The following is a 19,725-nucleotide window of genomic DNA, read 5'->3' as shown; positions in this document are numbered from 1 at the left end:
ACAATTCCCATTATGTCAGTTTCCTTTTCCATCAGGTAATCATTCAGTTCATTCAAGCCTGTTATTAATCAATCTATATTTGTGAAGGACACTTTTAATTTTCTGTTACCTACATCCTATTTTCTGTTTCCCTTCTGTTTTTCTCTCCTATGAACCATTTCCTCACTTTCATATCCACTACTCTCCAATAGAATTTCTCTTTGTCTAACTGTTCCGTTTTAGTTTTTTTTCCTTAGCTTCGATTCTTTTTTCTCTTCCTCTCTTTCCTCTTTATTCATCTTTTTATCCATACCTTATTGTACTGATCACTTTCTGCTAGTTTTCCTGTTTTTGATAAAACATTCTCTGCTGTCGTTTGTGACCTGAATTTAACTTTAATTGGTCTGGTCTTGTCTATATTGTATTTCCCTAGCCTATATATTTCTTCAATTTCTTTCCCTATTTCCTGTTCACCTTGAAATATTATTAGTACCTTGTTCACTCTTTCCTTCTCATCTCTTACTCTTGTAGTCCTATTTGGATTATGTTTCTCTTCCATTCCAAATATAATTATACAATTCTTTTTATCTGCTAAATCTCTTAATATATTCTCCTCTCTCGTCACTTTAATAACTGTGTCCTTAGTATGTTCCTTCATCTGTTGTATCACTATATCTCTAAATTCAATTTTGCTATTCTCCTGAACCCTTTTCCAACCACTTACCTCTTTCTCTATGGACTATTTATTCTCTTTGTTATTCCTCTTTAATTCCTCATTCTCATCCTTTACTTCTTTTAACTATCTTTTTATTTCTATTTCTTTATTTAGGTTTTGGTTCTCCTTCTTTAGTTCTTCCAATCTATTAACTCTTTGTGTAATCAGTGCCAGTTGACCAAACCTAACCTCCCATAATTCGTTCATTTTTGCTAATCAGGGGAGGTTGGCACCTCCTCCCTCATTATATCCATAGAAATAATTATGTCCACTTTCTATTGTGATGCACTTATCTATATTTCTAATTTTAATGCCTTTACTGATTTCTTCGACTTCACTTGTGTCATCTGCACATCTTTTGTTTACATTCCTTCAGACGCCCGGGGCCTGTTCGTCCCTTACTAATTTTCTTCAATAATCCCTCCACTTCTCCTTTTTATTCACCTTCCCACTACATGAGCTTTCCCCTTCCCTACTAATACAACACAGCTACTCCCTCGACATTGAAATCCACAAAAATTGCATTTCTTTCCAGAGTTCCAATCTTCACCGTCTGTCCGACGTGTATTTACCTGTATTTTAAGGGAAGGGGAGCTATGCTTGTGGTGTCCCGTCTTCATATCTCATTTTATCTAGACCGTTTTTAAATTCGTGTATCATTTTTGCACACACCACATTTTCATCTAACTTGTTCCAAACGTCTATTACCTTGTGGGAAAGCTGTTCTTTTTTAGGTCTCTTCTATAACTGTCTTTCTTAATTTTCTTTCCATGTCCTCTAGTATCTCTACTATCCCATTTTATTAGATCCTTTCTATCAATAGTTTCTATGCCTTTCATGATTCTATAAATAGTTATCAAGTCTCCTCTCTCTCTTCTTTGCTCTGATGTCTGTAGCTCAAGTTATGCTAGTCTCTCCTCATATGATAGTTCTGAGAGTGTTGGTGCAAATTTCATAATTGCTCTTTGTATTCTTTCAAGTTTTGTTATACATTTTTTTGTACTTGGTGACCACGTCGTCGCTGCATATTCCAATCTTGGTCTTATCAAAGTGACTAGTATTTTCTTCACCATTTCTTTGTCCAGGTATGTAAATGCCACTTTGATTGTTCTTATTAAATTATAAGTTTCTCCAAAAATTTTGTTTATATGTTTCTCAGAAGACATATTATTCATAATAATGACTCCCAGGTCCTTCTCATTTTCTACTTTTTTTATTTCTTCCTCTCCCAATTCATATGATCCCATTATTCTTTTTTTGCTTCTTCCAAATTCCATTATACTACACTTCTTAATATTGAATTCCATCTCCCACTTCCTACTCCATTCCCATACTTTATTGAGATCACTCTGCAGTGACTCACAATCTTCTACAGTGTTCACTTTTTTCAACAATTTTGCATTGTCTGCAAAGAAGCTCATATAACTTTCAATTCCTTTATCCATATCATTAACCTCTTCCCCAGCAGAAACAGGTATACTCGTTTTCACTTAATGTTCCTTTTTCAGTCATCGACGAGAATTCTTGGCTAAAACCTAGCCTTCAAAAACCAGCTACAAACGTATTTACTTGTTGATTCTGAGCCTTTCTAAGATGTTCTATGAGTGAAACGAGTATTCTCAGCAAATTGTATGGCTGGCAGAGGCGTACAAGGTAGCACGGGCAGTTCAAGGTCGCTTTCTTACTAGACTTGCTACGGCAGCCACTGTGGTGGAGTGCAGTTTTCATCCACATGACCACTCATTTTTTATAGCTTTTTCAAAGAAATTACACCCCAAATGTCTCATTCTGAGGAAGATGGTGAATATGAACCTTCCCTCAGGAGCTTGAATACTTCTAATGACAGTGCCAGTTATCAAACAATGACTATTTCTCCACAAGTGATGATGAGGAGGAGGAGGGAGGTGATGGGAGAGCCTGGATAAGCCTCGAGTTGTCAGAGGACCGCATGAATGCAGCACCATTACGTTTCCCATTCACAGGAAATCCTGGAATTATGGTTGATGAAGACCCAACAGAAATGAGTCCTTTTGAAATCTTCAATCTCTTTATCGATAACAGGATTACTGACTGTGTACTGGTAGAGACTAATCATTTTGCTGAACAAACTGGACAAGGTGATTCTTTGTGGGGCCCTGTAACAGAGGCTGAAATTTTCATATTTTTTGCCATGAAAATGCTTGGGGGTATTGTGTAAATGCCAGAAGAAATGAACTGGTCACAAGATGAACTACTTGAAAGACCAATTTTTTGGAAGCTAATGACTGAAAACAGTACAGTAAGATAAAACAGTATCTTCATTTTGTAAATAATGAAACTCATGATGTACAAACCCACCCCAACCCAAAATTGTATAAAATTTATGATGTATTTATGAGATTGCGTGAGAGCTTTATGAAGTGTATAGACAAGAGCCTTATGTTGTTCAAGTGAAGGTTAGAATCGGTACAGTATATTCCAATGAAAAGGAGGTTTGGAGTGGAATATTTCTTACATATGGTTTATAGGAAGATGAGTTAACTTGTTTTTTTGCCTACAAAGGTATTTTCAAAATAAAAGGTCAACCACAAAAATGGGGATAAAATTAAGTAAGAAAAAAAAAAAAATCATAATCAGCATGAAAAATACTATATAAAAACAAAAAAAAAAATTTGTTTATCTGAAAATGAAATGTTTTTAACAAAAAAACTTTGGGGGGAAGGGGTTAATATATATAGCAAACATTACTGGGGCCAGAATTATTCCTTGTGGAACTCCACCAATCACTTCATCCCAATTAGAATGTTTGTTTCTTATCACCACTATCATTTTTCTTTCATGAATGAAGTCTTCCATCCACTTCAGCAGTTTGCCCTGTATTCCTCCTTCAGTTTCTAATTTCTTTAGCAATTTCTTATGTGGCACCTTATCAAAAGCTTTTTTCAGGTCTAGAAAGGCAATATCAGCTCATCCATCTCTTTCTTGTATTACATCTATTAGCCTTGAATAGAAACACGTTAAGTTTGTGACACATGATTGTCTTTGTCTAAATCCAAACTGCCTTGGATTTAGTACATTGTTTTTTCCAAATGCCTTACCCATCTAATTTTGATCATTCTTCCACAAATTTTAGCTATCATACTTGTAAGAGAGACTGGTCTATAGTTAGTAGGGTCTTCCTTGTTTCCCCCTTTATATATTGGTACTATGTTTTTTTTCCCAATCTTCTGGAACTTTTCCTTCCTTCAATGAACTGCTTATTAGACTATGTATTTTATCTGTTAGTTCATTCCTGCATTCTCTCAAAATCCAGTTTGCCATTTCATCCGGTCCATGCGATTTCCTGACATCAAGATTACTCAAGTGATTCATTACTTCTTTCCTTGTTACTTCTATCTCTTTCATCCGGGGGACTTTCTCCTCCGACTCGACATCTCTCAGTTGTATGTTCTCCCTTGTAAACACCAATTTAAAATGCTTGTTCATAATTTCTGCTATTTCTATTTCCTCTGTGTATTCAACTCCATGCCATAGTTTCACTAATTCTTGTTTGTTTTTCAGTTTGTTGTTTACAAATCTATAAAATAGTTTTGGTTGATCTTTACATTTTTCTATGGCATCTTTTTTGTATTTTCTCTTTTCTTTTCTGCACACTTGTACATATTGATTTCTATAACTAGTATATATTTTCCATTTTTCAGGTCTTTTGTCTTTCTTCCATTTCATCCAAGCTTTATCCCTTTTGTCTTTTAACTCCCTACATCTTTTGTTGTACCAACACTTTACATATCCTTTTTCTTGTTTTTGTCTTGGAACATACTTTTCCACTCCTTTTTTTTTTTTTTTTTTATAAATTTTTGTCAAAATATTCCATTTCTCTTCTACTGTTGTTTCCTCCTTGTGTATCCTTTCCCCAGTCTGCCTTTTGAAAGAATTCTCTTATTTCATCAAAATTTGTTTTTCCATACATCAATCTTCCCATTTTATATTGTTCGTTTCTTTCCATGTATTTTTCCTCATTTAGTTCCAGTTCAACCAATATGTGGTCACTTTTACTTATTGGTGTCTTATATTCAATCCTTTTCACTATTTCAGGTTTTGATGTGATTGTCAGGTCCAGTCTCAATGGTTCTTCCTCATTTCTATACCTAGTATTCTCTTGTATCCATTGCGTCATTGTATGTTCTATAATCATATCAAGTAGTGCTTTTTCATGGTAATACTTATAGATCCTATAAAAACTTTCATGCCTGCTTTTTTTTTTTTTTTAAATTTGCTATACGACATGAAATATAGGTGTTGTAATTATGGTCACTTACGTCACCCCTTTTTTCCACATTTTTTCCCACTTAGATGGAGCCCGTCACTCTGGTTTTCAAGATATCAGAAAAAACAGGCATGGAAATAAAGATACACCTGGAGGTGAGGTGGCAAAATGAAATGCTATGGCTAGAGTATGGAGCTTTATATTCAGAACCAGACTGAAGAAGGCTAAAGAGGTTGAAACATCTGGTTCTGAATAAAGCTCCATACTCTAGCCTTAATGTTTCATTTTGCCACCTCACCTCCATATTTGTCTGTCTTTACAAAGATGTACCTATCATACACTACCAGAAGCATTTTCAGGCTGCTACAATTGATTAAATTTTTTTGGCATATTTTTAATTGCAAATATTTGTGGTTTTGATATATGAATATGAAAATAAAGATATACCTAGAGGTGAGGTGGCAAAATGAAATGCTATGGCTAGAGTATGGAGCTTTATTCAGAACCAGACTGAATAAGGCTAAAGAGGTTGAAACATCTGGTTCTGAATAAAGCTCCATACTCTAGCCTTAATGCATCATTTTGCCACCTCACCTCCATATTTGTCTGCCTTTACAAAGATGTACCTATCATACACTACCAGAAGCATTTTCAGGCTGCTACAATTGATTAAAAATTGTTGGCATATTTTTAATTGCAAATATTTGTGGTTTTGAGATATGAGTGTTTAAAGTTTTCAGCATTGTATATCTTTGTTATCTATTGTACAATTTTTATTATATTCACACACATTATCATTTAATGTATAATGAGTAAGTTGACAGTAAATATTTTCATATATATACATATCTACTATATGCACTACATTAAAATGTATTTGTTACTCGCCAAGCAGTCCTTTTCATAAATGAAGATTTTGTGCTTTTACCGGTTTAAAATCTCACTGCTAGGGTGTCATCACTTTGTCAAATCATTGCAGAGTGGTTTATTTTTACCAGCAATGAGTGCCTTCCCTCTGCTAAATGACAAATTACCAAATAAGTGTTTGATCATCCTACAAAGGTGCCACATATGTTTCTCCTTTGCCAGCTATTTTCTCTCCTTCCTCCTGAATTTTCCTCATCTTCTTCTCTTCATCTGGAAGAAAGCACTTTGTCAGCTGTGTTGTCAGTTGTGGTGGTATTTGGTGGTGGAGATGGTCTTGGCAGTGGAGGTGGTGATGCACGAGGCGGTGGCATCTCTCCTCCAAGCCTCTCACGCCTTGCCCTCCTTCTAGCGCAACTTTCATTCCACTTTTGGCTCAAGTTTTTCATCTTTTCCTTAGTTTTCCTATTCATTGTGATGCAGTTGATGATTAGACATCTAGTAAGGGTAGTAATCTCCAGGAAATAAGGCAAACAGCGGCACAGGAACACAATATCGCCACAGTCAGTGAGGTGTTTATGAATCAATCTACTCTGATGTTTGATGGGTAACTTAGGCTTGAAGCGTGCTGAGCACACCACACGGAAGAGAAAGTCACACTGATGTCAGACATACAAAAATATAGCCATTTCATGAAATAAGACAAGCGAAAACAAGACATATTTATAGATATTTAGGGCCTATTCTTGCATGAGCCATTTAAACTGACATACCATCCGGGCCCTTTAAGCTCCCTCCATTATGCTGGGGAGGAAAAAATCATTCATATTTTGCTTTTAGGATATTCATATTATTCAAATATGCCCATATCTAAAATTCAATTTCTGGATGAAAATTTTATGATCCTAGGTGTTCAGTACCCCCTTAATGATAGAAAGGGTTCCTAAAAGCTAAAAATAAAAAATGCAGCTGCTTTGATTGCCTGAGACACCATCTTTGTTTTGGTAGAGGCAGAGGCCGAAGAAATTCGTCTATTCTAACCTAACCTGCACTTAGTAATGCGGTGCCTATAATTCTAGAGGTCATCAGGGTCATTGCTGTTGTCTCTGACCTCCAAATCTATCAAAACAAAGATGGCATCTTGAGGAGTAAAAGTGACTTCATTCATTTCTGTATAAGTTTTAGCAACATTTCCTGGTATTGATTTCCACCAAGAAAAATATGTATTACATTGATGTATTATACTTTACAAAATTAATATCTAATTTTCTAATGTTATACCGGATAGCTGTGCATTTCTAAAAAAAAAATGCCCTTACTATCTAAACAAAATTCTGAAATACTTTTACTCAGGAATAACATTTAAATGAAAAAGACAAGAATGACTATGTAGGGTTGAGTTGAGATTCAGAAACCAATTTTTTCCATGTATGTATATATATATATATATATATATATATATATATATATATATATATATATATATATATATATATATATATATATATATATATATATATGACGGGTCATCCCTGCACCCTGTCCACTGCCCTGGGTCAGAAGCAGTGTCGCAGGACACAGCACATCCACAGCAAGGCCGCTTCATTAAATCGGCAACCCCCCTCTCCGTCCCCCCATATAAAGGAGAGGACGGGGAGAAATCCTTTCGGGCCGCGTCAAAAATTTTTGCTCACACACACTACCTCACCCCCATTCCCCCGTCCAATCCACCTCATGCATCACAACATTTTCCATATACAACCATTCTCCATTCACCCGTCTTCTGTCCTCTCCCGTCCTTCCTCAACCGACATTCCCCTCTTCCCCAAAGCCCCCTTCACCCCATCCATCCATCTCATCCTAGGACGTCCCCTCATCTAGGAGGTGCTAAGATGGGATGAAGGGTGGAGGGGTGTGGAGTGTTTTCGGGGATGAAATGGGTGGGAATGTTTTTGTGCCTTGTCCTTTTTGGCTACCCCCCTGGTAAGGGGGAAAAAAGCCTTAGTATATGGTATATGGTATATGATATATGTGTATATATATATATATATATATGTGTATATATATATATATATATATATATATATATATATATATATATATATATATATATATATATATATATATCCTAAACAGTATTGACTATTCTTGATAACCAGCACTAGATTCTATTGACATATTCTTTCAGTGATAAAACAAGTATGTATTTTGCCTAGTAATATAGATTAAAATACCTTAAATTCAATAGATACTCAGGTTCATACATAATAACATACATACAAACCAAGTATTTATTTCAAATACAATAGAATAAATAACATGTTTATCTCTGGAAAAGACCATGAAATAATACTGAATTCTGTCTTGTGTTATCACAGGTGGTTAGCCCATATCAAACATACAACTGAGTAACTTATGAACACTTCAGTCACCATAGCCCTGTCTCACTAATTATCGACCAAACCTGAACAAGGACTGTTTTTACTGAAATGCACAATTTTATATAAAAAATTAGCATATGGTTGCATTATTTGAACTATTATCTTTAAAATGTGTGATTTCATGTAATTTGATAAAAGAAAAGTTATGTTTTTAGCCTCTGCAAAATTACCAACCACAGCTATGAATACAGTGTCTCATTAATTACCGACCAAAACCAAGTAGGTTTTTTGCTCAAATGCACAATTCTATATAAAAGATTAGCATATGGTTGCATTATTTGACACATTTTCTTTAAAATGTGTGATTTTCATGTAATTTGATCAAAGAAAAGTTATGTTTTTAGCCTGTGTAAATTACTGACCACAGCTACGAATACTATCCGTCTCACTAATTACCAACCAAAACTGACCAAACCCGACCAAGGACAGTTTTTGCTCAAATGCACAATTTTATATAAAATATTAGCATACAGTATGGTTGCATTATTTGACCTATTTTCTTTAAAATGTATGATTTTCATATAATTTGATTGAGAAGTTACATTTTTATCCTCTGCAAAATTACAGACCACAGATACGAATACCATCCAGCCCGCCCTCTATGATCGCTGGTGGTATGGATCAAACTACACTCTATTAAGTTTCTTACTATTGTGTTATTAGTGTAATAGATTGCATATAGTTGAATTATTTGAACTATTTTCTTTAAAATGTGTGATTTTCATGTAATCTGATCAAAGAAAAAAGTTATGTTTTAGCCTCTGCAAAATGACCAACCACAGCTACGAATACCGTAAAAACAAATTAGCATATGGTTGCATTATTTGAACTATTTTCTTTAAAATGTGTGATTTTCATGTAATTCAATCAAAGAGAAGTTACGTTTTTATCTTCTGCAAAATTACCAACCACAACTACGAATTTACCGACCAAACACGACCAAGGACGGTTTTTGCTCAAATGCACAATTTTTGTAAAAAAAATTAGCATATGCTTGCATTATTTGACATATTTTCTTTAAAATGTGTGATTTTCATGTAATTTGACCAAAGAAAATTTATGTTTTTAGCTTCTGCAAAATTACTGTCCAGCCTGCCATCTATGATCACTGGTGGTATGGATCAAACTACACTCTATTGAGTTTCTTACTATTGTGTTATTAATGTAATTGATTGCATATAGTTGAATTATTTGAACTATTTCCTTTAAAATGTGTGATTTTCATGTAATTTGATCAAAGATAGCTAGATCAACATGAAAATGGAATTCCTGATATTTGAGCTGAAGTAGTTCTCATGGGATGCAGAAAGTCGCTAGGAGTACAATGCAATCTGAATTATCCATCTAGCTGTCCTAGCTCCCAAATTGCTTTTTGAAGGGTATCAAATCAGGTCTATTTTGTCCCCAGAATTGGGACAAAAAGTGTGTAGCCAAGTCCATATACGTAACATTGTTTGTAACAACACTTTTGGAAACGTAGTGCCAAATTGACCTGAGAGGTTGGAAGTGCCCTAGACTTCATTTTTTAAGCATTGGAAAGTTGGGAGAACTACGATATATCTATTTACTATTACCTTGATTAGCCAATATGGCGGCCCAAGGAATGACGTATCAACAAGTACAGTTATTCATACAATGTTCAATAGCAAGATATAACTGGATTATACTACCTTACATTAGGTTAGAGTACCAATATAGGTCATGATAAAGCATTCAAAGATGATTCAACAGACACGTCTGCATCGGCGGCCGAGATGCCACAATACATTTGACGTCGTTACCCGGCCTGATAGAAAAAACTCGTTTTTACTTATGATTTCTCAGCTCTCCCATGATATCCTGCCCTGGTTTTGGTATCAAAATAATCTGTGAGGCTAGTAATTTCTGTTTATTTGGGTCTGTTGCCCATCTATTGGAGTTTTCTAGCTCATTTTTCTTGTTGATGTTGAAACATGAATTTTTTTTTATTTACTGCTGAAGGCAGGCTGCCATGTTTTTTTCATATTTCTATGTACCGATATGTATCTGATGATGTGATTGGTTGAAATTTACTATGATCGTAGTAAGATACAATCACGCAACATTTTTATGAATTAAATTTCCCGAGATATGTAAATTTGGCCGTTTGAATGGCGTGCGTATAAAATGATACCGATTTTCAAGAAGGGCTCCCACTATACTCCACTTAACTACAGACCTATCAGTCTCACATCTGTCTGCTGTAAAACACTGGAAAGATTTATCTCTGAAGCACTGTACAATTTTCTGGACTCTAATGGTATTCTTTCAAATGACCAATACGGATTCCGTCAAGGCAGAACAGTCGATGACCAACTACTACTTGTATATAATGATGTCACTGTATGGCTGGATGCTGGATATATAGTTGATGTTGTGCTCTTCGATTTTAGTAAAGCCTTCGACGTAGTTAACCACTCTATACTCATAGACAAACTGAGACTATTGGGAGTACACGGTCCATTGCTGTCATGGATCATAGATTTTTTACTTGGTTGCACAATGCAAGTCTCAGTTTCAGGGTTTACCAGCTCCTCCAGAAATGTCCTCAGTGGGGTCCCCCAAGGCTCAGTCTTGGGCCCCCTCTTGTTCCTAGTGTACATTAACTCCCTGCCAACTTATATCCACTCAAACTGCAAGTTCTTCGCGGATGATATGAAGATTTACCTTAAGCGTGCGTATAAAATTATCTCCTGATGGTCAACTTGAATATTTTTTCAAATGAAGGAATGTGTAATATCTTAAACAATTATTTTAGCTCGGTATTCGTAAACGAAACACCTCAAAGTGAATTCCAAACTGAAACCTGTGAAAAGTCTGGGGTAAACTTACTCACTACGGTAAATATAACAAAAGAAAAAATTAAAAGGTGTATAGACAAACTCAAAGTTAATAAAACACCAGGGCCTGACGGTTGGCATCCAAGAATCTTAAAGGAAATGAAAAATGAGATTGCTGTTCCATTAGAAATTATTTTCAAGAAATCCATCATATCCGGAGATGTCCCAAGAGAATGGAAGATAGCTAACGTTACTCCCATATTCAAAAAAGGTGACAAAAAGAAACCAAATAACTATAGGCCTATAAGTTTGACTTCAATCGTAGGAAAAATAATGGAAACTATCATCAGAGAAGCTATCGAATATCAGTTAGAAAGTAACCGTTTGATAAATGATAGCCAGCATGGTTTCAGACGGAAACGTTCTTGCGTGACTAACTTACTCGAATTCTACAACACAGTTATCTCAAATTATGACAAAAGAAACAATATAGATTTACTATATCTAGACTTTGCAAAAGCTTTTGATACCGTCCCACACGAAAGACTACTTACTAAATTAGCTTTGCATGGAATAAGTGGTAGCCTATTAGGTTGGACTAGTAATTGGTTGAAAGGTCGAAAACAGAGAGTTGTTTTAAATGGAAAAACTTCTGGATGGAAAAGTGTTGCAAGTGGAGTTCCTCAGGGTTCCGTTCTTGGGCCACTTCTATTCTAAATGATATAGACCATGGACTAAAATCTACTGTTTCCAAATTTGCTGATGATACAAAACTGTGCAGAGTGGCAAATGATCACTCAAACCAATTAGATATTCAAGAAGATTTAGATAGATTACAGCAATGGTCTGAAAAGTGGCTAATGAAATTTAACACAAGTAAATGCAAGGTAATGCACATAGGTAAAAATAACAGTAAGTACGATTACAAGTTATTTGGAAATTCGTTAACAAAATTGGATAGTGAAAAAAATCTCGGCGTAATTATCAGTAATGACCTCAAATCATCCAAGCAGTGTATTTCAGCCTCTGAGAAAGCAAATAAGATTCTGGGATTGATTGCGCAATCTTTTGATTTCAAAAGTCCATCACTCATTAACAAGCTATATAAATCGTTAGTTCGTCCACATTTGGAATATGCTGTTTCCGTATGGTCACCTAATTTCATTAAAGACATTGACAGACTGGAAAAAGTACAATGGCGAGCCACAAAACTGATTCCAAATATCAAAAATAAATCATACGAAAATCGACTTAAGCACATGAATCTGTTTTCCCTAAAAAAGCGTAGAAACAATGGTCTCAAACTGTCCGGAAATAGATTCAATTTGGAAGTAGGTAGAAACAACTTTGCCAACCGTGTAGTTAATGAATGGAACAAACTTCCTGCACAGGTAATGCAATGTAGTTCAGTTCGAAGCTTTAAGAATCATTTAGATAAATACCTAAGTAAGATGCTGTAATGATTATGATTTATGTTATATTATTTGTTTTTGTTTTGTTATAATTTGTCTGTCTGATTTTCATTTATTATTAGTTATATGATAGGGTAGACAGAAAGGCACTGTGGGAGGTTATGCAGATTTATGGGATAGGAGGAAAGCTTTTGGGAGCTGTCACGAGTTTTTATGAGAGTAGTAGAGCATGTGTTAGGATTAGAAATGGAGAGAGTGAGTGGTTTGAAGTAAAGGTGGGACTTCGTCAAGGATGCGTTATGTCGCCCTGGCTGTTCAACTTATACATGGATGGGGTGGTGCGAGAGAGGAATGCTAGGGTAGTGAGTCAGGGATTGGAGATGGTTAAAGAAAATGGAGAAAAGTGGGAGGTGAGCCAGCTGTTGTTTGCGGACGACACTGCGCTTGTGGCAGGGTCAGAGGAGGGATTGAGGAAGCTGGTGGCAGAGTTTGGGAGAGTATGTGATAGAAGAAAGCTAAAGATAAATGTGGGTAAAAGTAAGGTGATGAGATGTACAAGGGGTGAAAGTGGCAGTAGACTGGAAGTGAACATTAAGGGAGAGCGACTGGAGGAAGTGGATAGTTTTAGATACTTGGGTGCAAGTGTAGCAGGAAAAGGTGGAGTGAAGGTGGAGGTAGAATGTAGATTGAGAGAAGCGAGTAAATGCCTTGGTGGTTTAAAGAGTGTAATGAAGAATAGACATTTGGGAATGGATGCGAAGAGGAGACTGTATGAAGGAGTGATTGTGCCAACAGCACTGTATGGGGCAGAAACGTGGAACATAAGAGAAGAAGAGAGAAGGAGTTTGAATGTGTTTGAGATGAGGTGTCTGAGAAGTATAGTGGGGGTTACTAGGCTGGATAGAGTGAGAAATGAGGAGGTGAGGAGGAGAACAGGGGTGAAAAAGGATTTGGGAGATAGGGTTGATGAAAGAATATTAGGATGGTTTGGACACATGGAAAGAATGAGTGAAGAAAGACTAGTAAAAGAGGTATGGAAGGCAGATGTGGAGGGAGTGAACATGAGGGGACGTCCTAGGATGAGGTGGATGGATGGGGTGAAGGGGGCTTTGGGGAAGAGGGGAATGTCTGTTGAGGAAGGAAGGGAGAGGACGGAAGACAGAGGTGAGTGGAGAACGGTTGTATATGGATGATGTTGTGACTGCATGAGGAGGAATGGGCGGGGGGGTGGGGTAGTATGCGTGAGTAAATTTTGACGCAGCCCGAAGGGATTTCTCCCTGTCCTCGCCTTATATGCAAAGGGGGACGGAGAGGGGGGGTCGCCGATTAAATGAAGCGGCCTTGCTGTGGATGTACTGTGTCTTGCGACACTGCTTCTGACCCAGGGCGGTGGGCAGGGTGCAGGGATGACCCGTCATCCAGGAGGTGCTCAGATGAGAGGAAGGGTGGGAGGGGTGTGGAGTGTATTTAAGGATGAAATGGGTGGGAGTGTTTTTATGCCTTTCCCTTTTTGGCTACCTCCCTTGGAAGGGGGAAAAAGCCTTGGTATATGTATGTATGTATGTATTAGTTATATGTCAATTTATTATCATTTACTATTTACCTGTTTGTTTATTATTTTAACTATACCTATGCATTTATCTATGTATTTTATTTGTTATTTACATTATTATAGTTTTTATTTATTATCAATATGATTTTTTTTTTTTTTTTTTTTTTGCATCCGACCTAGATATGGATGAAAAGGTCTCCTGTCGGCATGCTCCGCCTTTGTAATCCTTAAGCTACCAAGAGACTCCAGTTCCCCTTCAGCCGAAGACATGGGAATCTGCCAGAGGGACATAGTATACAGAGTTGCTGACTCCTGGGACCTACGTTTCAACCTGGACAAGTGTGCTGTACTACATTGCCAAAGAGGCTCAACAGACATCAACCCAGGTCCCCAACATCATTATATAATGGACACCACCACTCTCTCTCTTGTGACTGCACATAAAGACTTGGGTATCACAGTTGATTGTAACTTGAAATTCCATACTCATATATCAAAAACTGTAAAGAAGACAGCAGGTCTAGCAAATAATTTACTAAAATCAACACTCTGTCGTGATAAGGACTTCATGATCACCCTGTTAAAATCCCACATCTGACCACTGTTGGAGTTTGGATCCACTATATGGAACACTGGATATCTAGGTGACCTTATGCTCCTGGAATCTATGCAACGCAGGTGGACTAAACAAATAATTGGAATGGCAGAGCTTAGCTATGCAGACCATCTGCTAACTTTAGATCTTTATTCAGTCCGTGGCAGATTAATCAGGGCCGATCTCATAAAATGTTAGAAATTTTTTCACAAGCAGTCTTCTATTTCACCCCAAGATCTTTTTTCCTTATCTCCAATAACACACACCAGGGGTCACAGATTTAAGATAACCAAACCCCATACATCTCTAGAGTGCAGACGCAGATTTTTTAGTGTCAGATGTATTGACCTCTGGAACTCCCTGTCTGATGATGCTGTTAGCTGTGACTCAATTACATCTTTCAAAAAACACCTGCCCATACAGTTGGGCCAAACACTCTTTGAATATGTTGATTAATCATTACCCAGATATTTGTTCCTAGCTGTCTACTTTCTGTGCACATGGCACACAACTCAGCCTTTTACCCTGCACTTTTCTGTTCTGATGTATATTGAACAAGGGCTGGCATGCCAGCAAGATGTGGGCTATCCCTGTATACCCAAAGCTTATCTCTCTCGAGCAATATGCTGGTCTAGAACGGGGTAGCCAACCAGGTGAGTAAACCAGGTGAGTATTGGCAGACGTCATAGACAGTGGCGCCTCTGGTGGTGTTTGACCTAGCTATCAAAGAGAAATTATGTTTTTAGCTTCAGCAAAATGACCGACCACAGCTACGAATACCGTAACAAATTAGCATATGATTGCATTATACGAACTATTTTCTCTTTGGTCTAATTATATGAAAATCACACATTTTAAAGAAAATAGTCCAAATAATGCAACCATACAATTTTTTACATAAAATTGTGCATTTAAGCAAAAACCATCCTTGTTCAGGTATGGTCAGTTTTGGTTAGTAACTAGCGAGACCCCCATATCCAATTTGAGTTTCCTGGCAGCAAGAGATCCACAGCAATATTAAGTACTGTAGCCATAGGGCTTTTGTTATCAATTCCAATTTTCCAAAAAGTTACCCAGTTTATGACAATGCAAGGGAATGTTGTTTACTATTTATCGAACTAGTGAAAGGTTAATTCAACTAGTAATAGACTGCTTACCCTCTTCAGTCACATCATAGTCTGGTGTAAAAACCTCTTCTAATATAGTTGGTTGACCTTTATTTGTTTGCTTCTCACTGTCATCATCTAGCAAAATTTGTCCTTTCACTGTTACTTGTTTTCCAACTTTTGAAACATCACTCATCCTTCATTGTGGCCCTTGGCCTCCTATTCTTAACCTCCTCAAAGTTTGAAGGGTAACTGAGCTCTTCTTTAGCAATCAGCAGACTTAGCACTACGTATGTTGTTTAGGTCGTCGTCAGGGCAACGATACAGATATGATTTTCAAACACAGCGTCCGAATCTATTTTTGATCAGTGACTTTAACTTAATATCGTACATCATATAAATATATAAAATAATATTTTTAATTCTTTAGTCCAAAATGAAACATAAGATTCAAAATAATTTTATATATGCAAGTACTCACACCAAGCAAATCAAATATGAATTACATCCATGTTATATGGGATGTAAATATTTAGAGCAAATACTGTATACTCTTTTTGTAATCTGTGTAAGTTTTGAATATAGGACAATCTATTTTAAGTGTTACAAGAGTTTTAGATTTTGCGTTCCTATTTATTAGTATATTTGCCGGTGTTGCCTGAAATGAAAATATATGCTAGTAGATAGTCATAGTGATACCACCCCATATAATTATAATAGACAAAATTACGCGAAATTAAACTGTATTTAACGATATATCACTTGATGCTTACAAAATTTAGTGCAATTATATCCAGAGCTTTACTTGCAAAACTAATTATAGATGTGAAAGTGTCAAATACTTAGAATAGTAAAGATGTGTCACGGCGAATAAGTTGACCGTATGGTTTGTGATCTTAAAGTCCTGACGAAAAATATTAAATAATAAATTTAAGATATGCCGTCACTAATTTATAGTATGAGTATCGATTCTTAAATTATCATTGGTTAATTATTTAGTGTAGTTATAAAACACATCAGGGTTTTAGTTCATCCAGAATATATTGTATCCTGAGGCAAACCGAAATCAGTACTAGTCACGTCCTTCATTGAATCCATTAGCAAATTCACCTGTCAACACTTTAAAAGCTAACTCATCGTTGACTGGAAACAGACGTAAAGATAGAGGAGCCGAGAAGATTTCTGGTGGGTTTTCTTGAAATGTCAACGCATGTTTCATCCATTGATAATTACCATACTATATCATAAATGCTCTGACCTCCAGCTGCAATTTCTATATATACATACACATACCACCGGTTAACAGTGTTAAGCACAGATTTTGAACATATCTTTGGTAAACCGTAATTGGTGTTCTCTTACTGTCACTCAATTCAGAAAACTAAAATAAAGAATATTCTCAAAGTTGAAATTCAATCAAGAAAATCCATAGATCAAAAGTGTATCAGCAGTGACATTTTCATGTATCAGAAAATATTACTTTCTACAGTAACAATATGGGTAATATCTTAAATATGTGTGCTGATTGATATTAGTTATTACTCATGACTGTTTCTGGTCCCCTTAACCCCTTCGTATGTTGTCTGTGTAACCTAGTGTAGAATTGACACCGGTGTAGAATAACAGTCTAATGAGGACCACAATGGAAATAAGCTTACATGCTTTTTTGTGTTAAACTTGGCGATTGTAATTGTAATTTTGAACTCTGTGTTCTTTTCATTATCTGTATTTCATGTATTTGATTCATTGCCAAATAAACTTATCATTATTATAATTATTACTGAAAGAATATGGGTAAAATTCCAGATTCTCATGCAGATATTTATCATGAAACTTAAGTAATTCTAGCTTATAACCAAATATAATGTAGCCTAATCTAACATCAACATTCCATAGAAAAAATAGATCTTTCAAATGCAAAAAGAAAAAAAAAAGCGAAAAATGATACTGGAATAAAACCAAAATATGCCTTTCCTGGACCCATGGGAATTTGCCAACCAGTGTTTGTGGTGGTCAACAGGCCACTATTGTGCTGTCCTTCATTTCCTTAAACTCTTCCATATGATGATGCCTATGTAAGTGTCATAAAGCATGAGTGGATATATGAGGATGCCTGTTGGTGTGTTGATAATATTTATTATGTAGTTGTAGCTGAGTGACCCCAATATTACGAGTATGTGAACTGGCTTGATCATATTTTTTGTGGTGATTAATATTCAGAGTGAAAGAGATTGAGTAATGATTAATACAGCTGTAACTTTATATTTTATAATGCAAGTATTGTGATGCATCATTGAATTGTTGTATACCAGGCAGCTGATGCTGCCTGTGAGAATTTGACTCGTGTTGAAGAGGTTAATAAATGGACTCTTAAACCTTGAGACATCAGGTTAGTAGATTAGGTTAGGAAGAAGGCTGCTTATACTATGGTAGTCTTTTCCATAATATGCCAAAGCATTTGAGTATGTTGCATTATTTAAATTGTGGTGGCAATACTCTCATGTTAATTTACCATACTTACCATCATCAATCTTCTCTGTTATCGTAGAGACCTTGCATATGTTCACTTTTCTAGAGAACATATAATAGCTAATCATTTACATCAGTGGAATTCATATAAGTACATTGTCAATAATGACCAGTGCATCTATTCTTGGGACAGTATGACATTGTAGATATAGACTCAAAGGTGGTAAAGGAGAGATAATCAAAGTTAAGTGATCAGCATTCTTTTGTTGTGTGTGGAGATTAGTTTCCAATCATAAAAGAATGAAGTGTGACTTGTCCATGATATTAATATTTCATCGGTAACACTTCTGTTTGGTCTTCTCATCTCAGAGAGAGAGTCACTTGATCCATTCTAAGCCTTCAATACTCCACCAGTAAAGAAGTAGGCAATCATCATTAGAGAGGGAAAATGTTCCAGGTGAACACACAGAGATCCCAACTTCCAGAAGAGGTTCAATGTTAGTCTAGCTTTATGGGACATTGTAAAGATTAGCAACCCCAGAGTACCCATGTAAAGATAATCTACCCCACATACCAGCTTGTGAAGAGTAACAACCCCAGAAATTTGTTTGTAAATATTAATCACCCCAGCAGTGACGATCGTTTAATTAAGGATAGGTTAAGCTTGTTAAGCCTAGCCATCCTAAATATTAGCTTGAAAAAGCAAACAACCCTCAGGTACTCTGGGGTTGTGGATTTTTAAAACATCCGCTTTATGTGCTCCAATTAGGTACCTAGAATTTTAGTTATCCAAACATATTTTACTACAAGAGTTGTGCTCATTGGGTCCTGTCCATTTTTTGCCATGAGGCCTTGGAGTATTTGGAGTGATGTGTGTTCAAAAAAACAACCATAAACAGATTACAACATTCCTCACACAAAATATGATTTTACCTTCTACTGTAGGTCTGATTTATATTCTCTGTTTTATTTTATCATTATTATTATTTTTTTTAAACAAACCAGGTGTGCCTTAGTTCTGTAAAATGGCAGCACCGAGCATGTATGATCAGTACCGCAATCCCTTAGCATCACGTTATGCCTCCAAAGAAATGTCATTCAATTTTAGTGACACAAAGAAGTTTTCAACATGGAGAAAACTTTGGATATACTTGGCTGAATCAGAAATGGTAAGTAGTTTAAAGTAATTATTTGTAGTCCAGTATCATGCTAAGATGGGATATATAAATCATCCATTTAAATAGAAATTCTATACAGAATTATTCTATCTATATACCATACTTTGATAACCTGTTCATCACAAACTCCAGGAACTGGGACTGCCAATCACACAGTCACAAATCACAGAGATGGAACAGCATGTGAACAACATTGACTTTGAGCGAGCAGCACATGAGGAGAAAGAGACCCGCCATGATGTTATGGCTCATGTCAAGACCTTTGCTGCCATTTGTCCAAAGGCAGCACCTATCATTCACCTTGGAGCCACCTCTTGTTTTGTAGGAGACAATACTGTAAGTAGTTTCACCATTGGGGAGGAGGAGGAAT

The 19,725-nt window shown here is 36.2% G+C and overlaps 2 protein-coding genes across 3 annotated transcripts in view; one reads left to right on the top strand and one right to left on the bottom strand.

Moving 5' to 3' along the window:
• LOC143021744 (uncharacterized) overlaps nt 1–16,239 on the bottom strand; it is a 231,433-nt gene extending 215,194 nt beyond the window's left edge. Inside the window, exon 1 of the mRNA XM_076179439.1 lies at nt 15,760–16,239. Coding sequence (XP_076035554.1) covers nt 15,760–15,904 — 145 coding nt within the window. The 5' untranslated portion in view covers nt 15,905–16,239. The remainder of the gene's footprint in view (nt 1–15,759) is intronic.
• A 113-nt stretch (nt 16,240–16,352) lies between these two features.
• Nucleotides 16,353–19,725, top strand: part of Adsl (adenylosuccinate lyase) — an 80,332-nt gene continuing 76,959 nt past the window's right edge. The window contains exons 1-3 of one of the 2 annotated variants that reach the window (XM_076179448.1): nt 16,353–16,893; nt 19,183–19,346; nt 19,488–19,691. In XM_076179448.1, coding sequence (XP_076035563.1) covers nt 19,203–19,346; nt 19,488–19,691 — 348 coding nt within the window. In that variant the 5' untranslated portion in view covers nt 16,353–16,893; nt 19,183–19,202. Of the gene's footprint in view, nt 16,894–17,189; nt 17,209–19,182; nt 19,347–19,487; nt 19,692–19,725 lie in introns of those variants that run through there. The other variant, XM_076179449.1, reaches the window with a different exon arrangement.

Source organism: Oratosquilla oratoria, chromosome 42, assembly GCF_046742065.1.
Source record: "Oratosquilla oratoria isolate Oo_2021 chromosome 42, ASM4674206v1, whole genome shotgun sequence".
In the NCBI taxonomy this organism is placed as follows: Eukaryota; Metazoa; Arthropoda; class Malacostraca; order Stomatopoda; family Squillidae; genus Oratosquilla; species Oratosquilla oratoria.
This window is presented reverse-complemented; position numbering and strand designations above follow the sequence as displayed.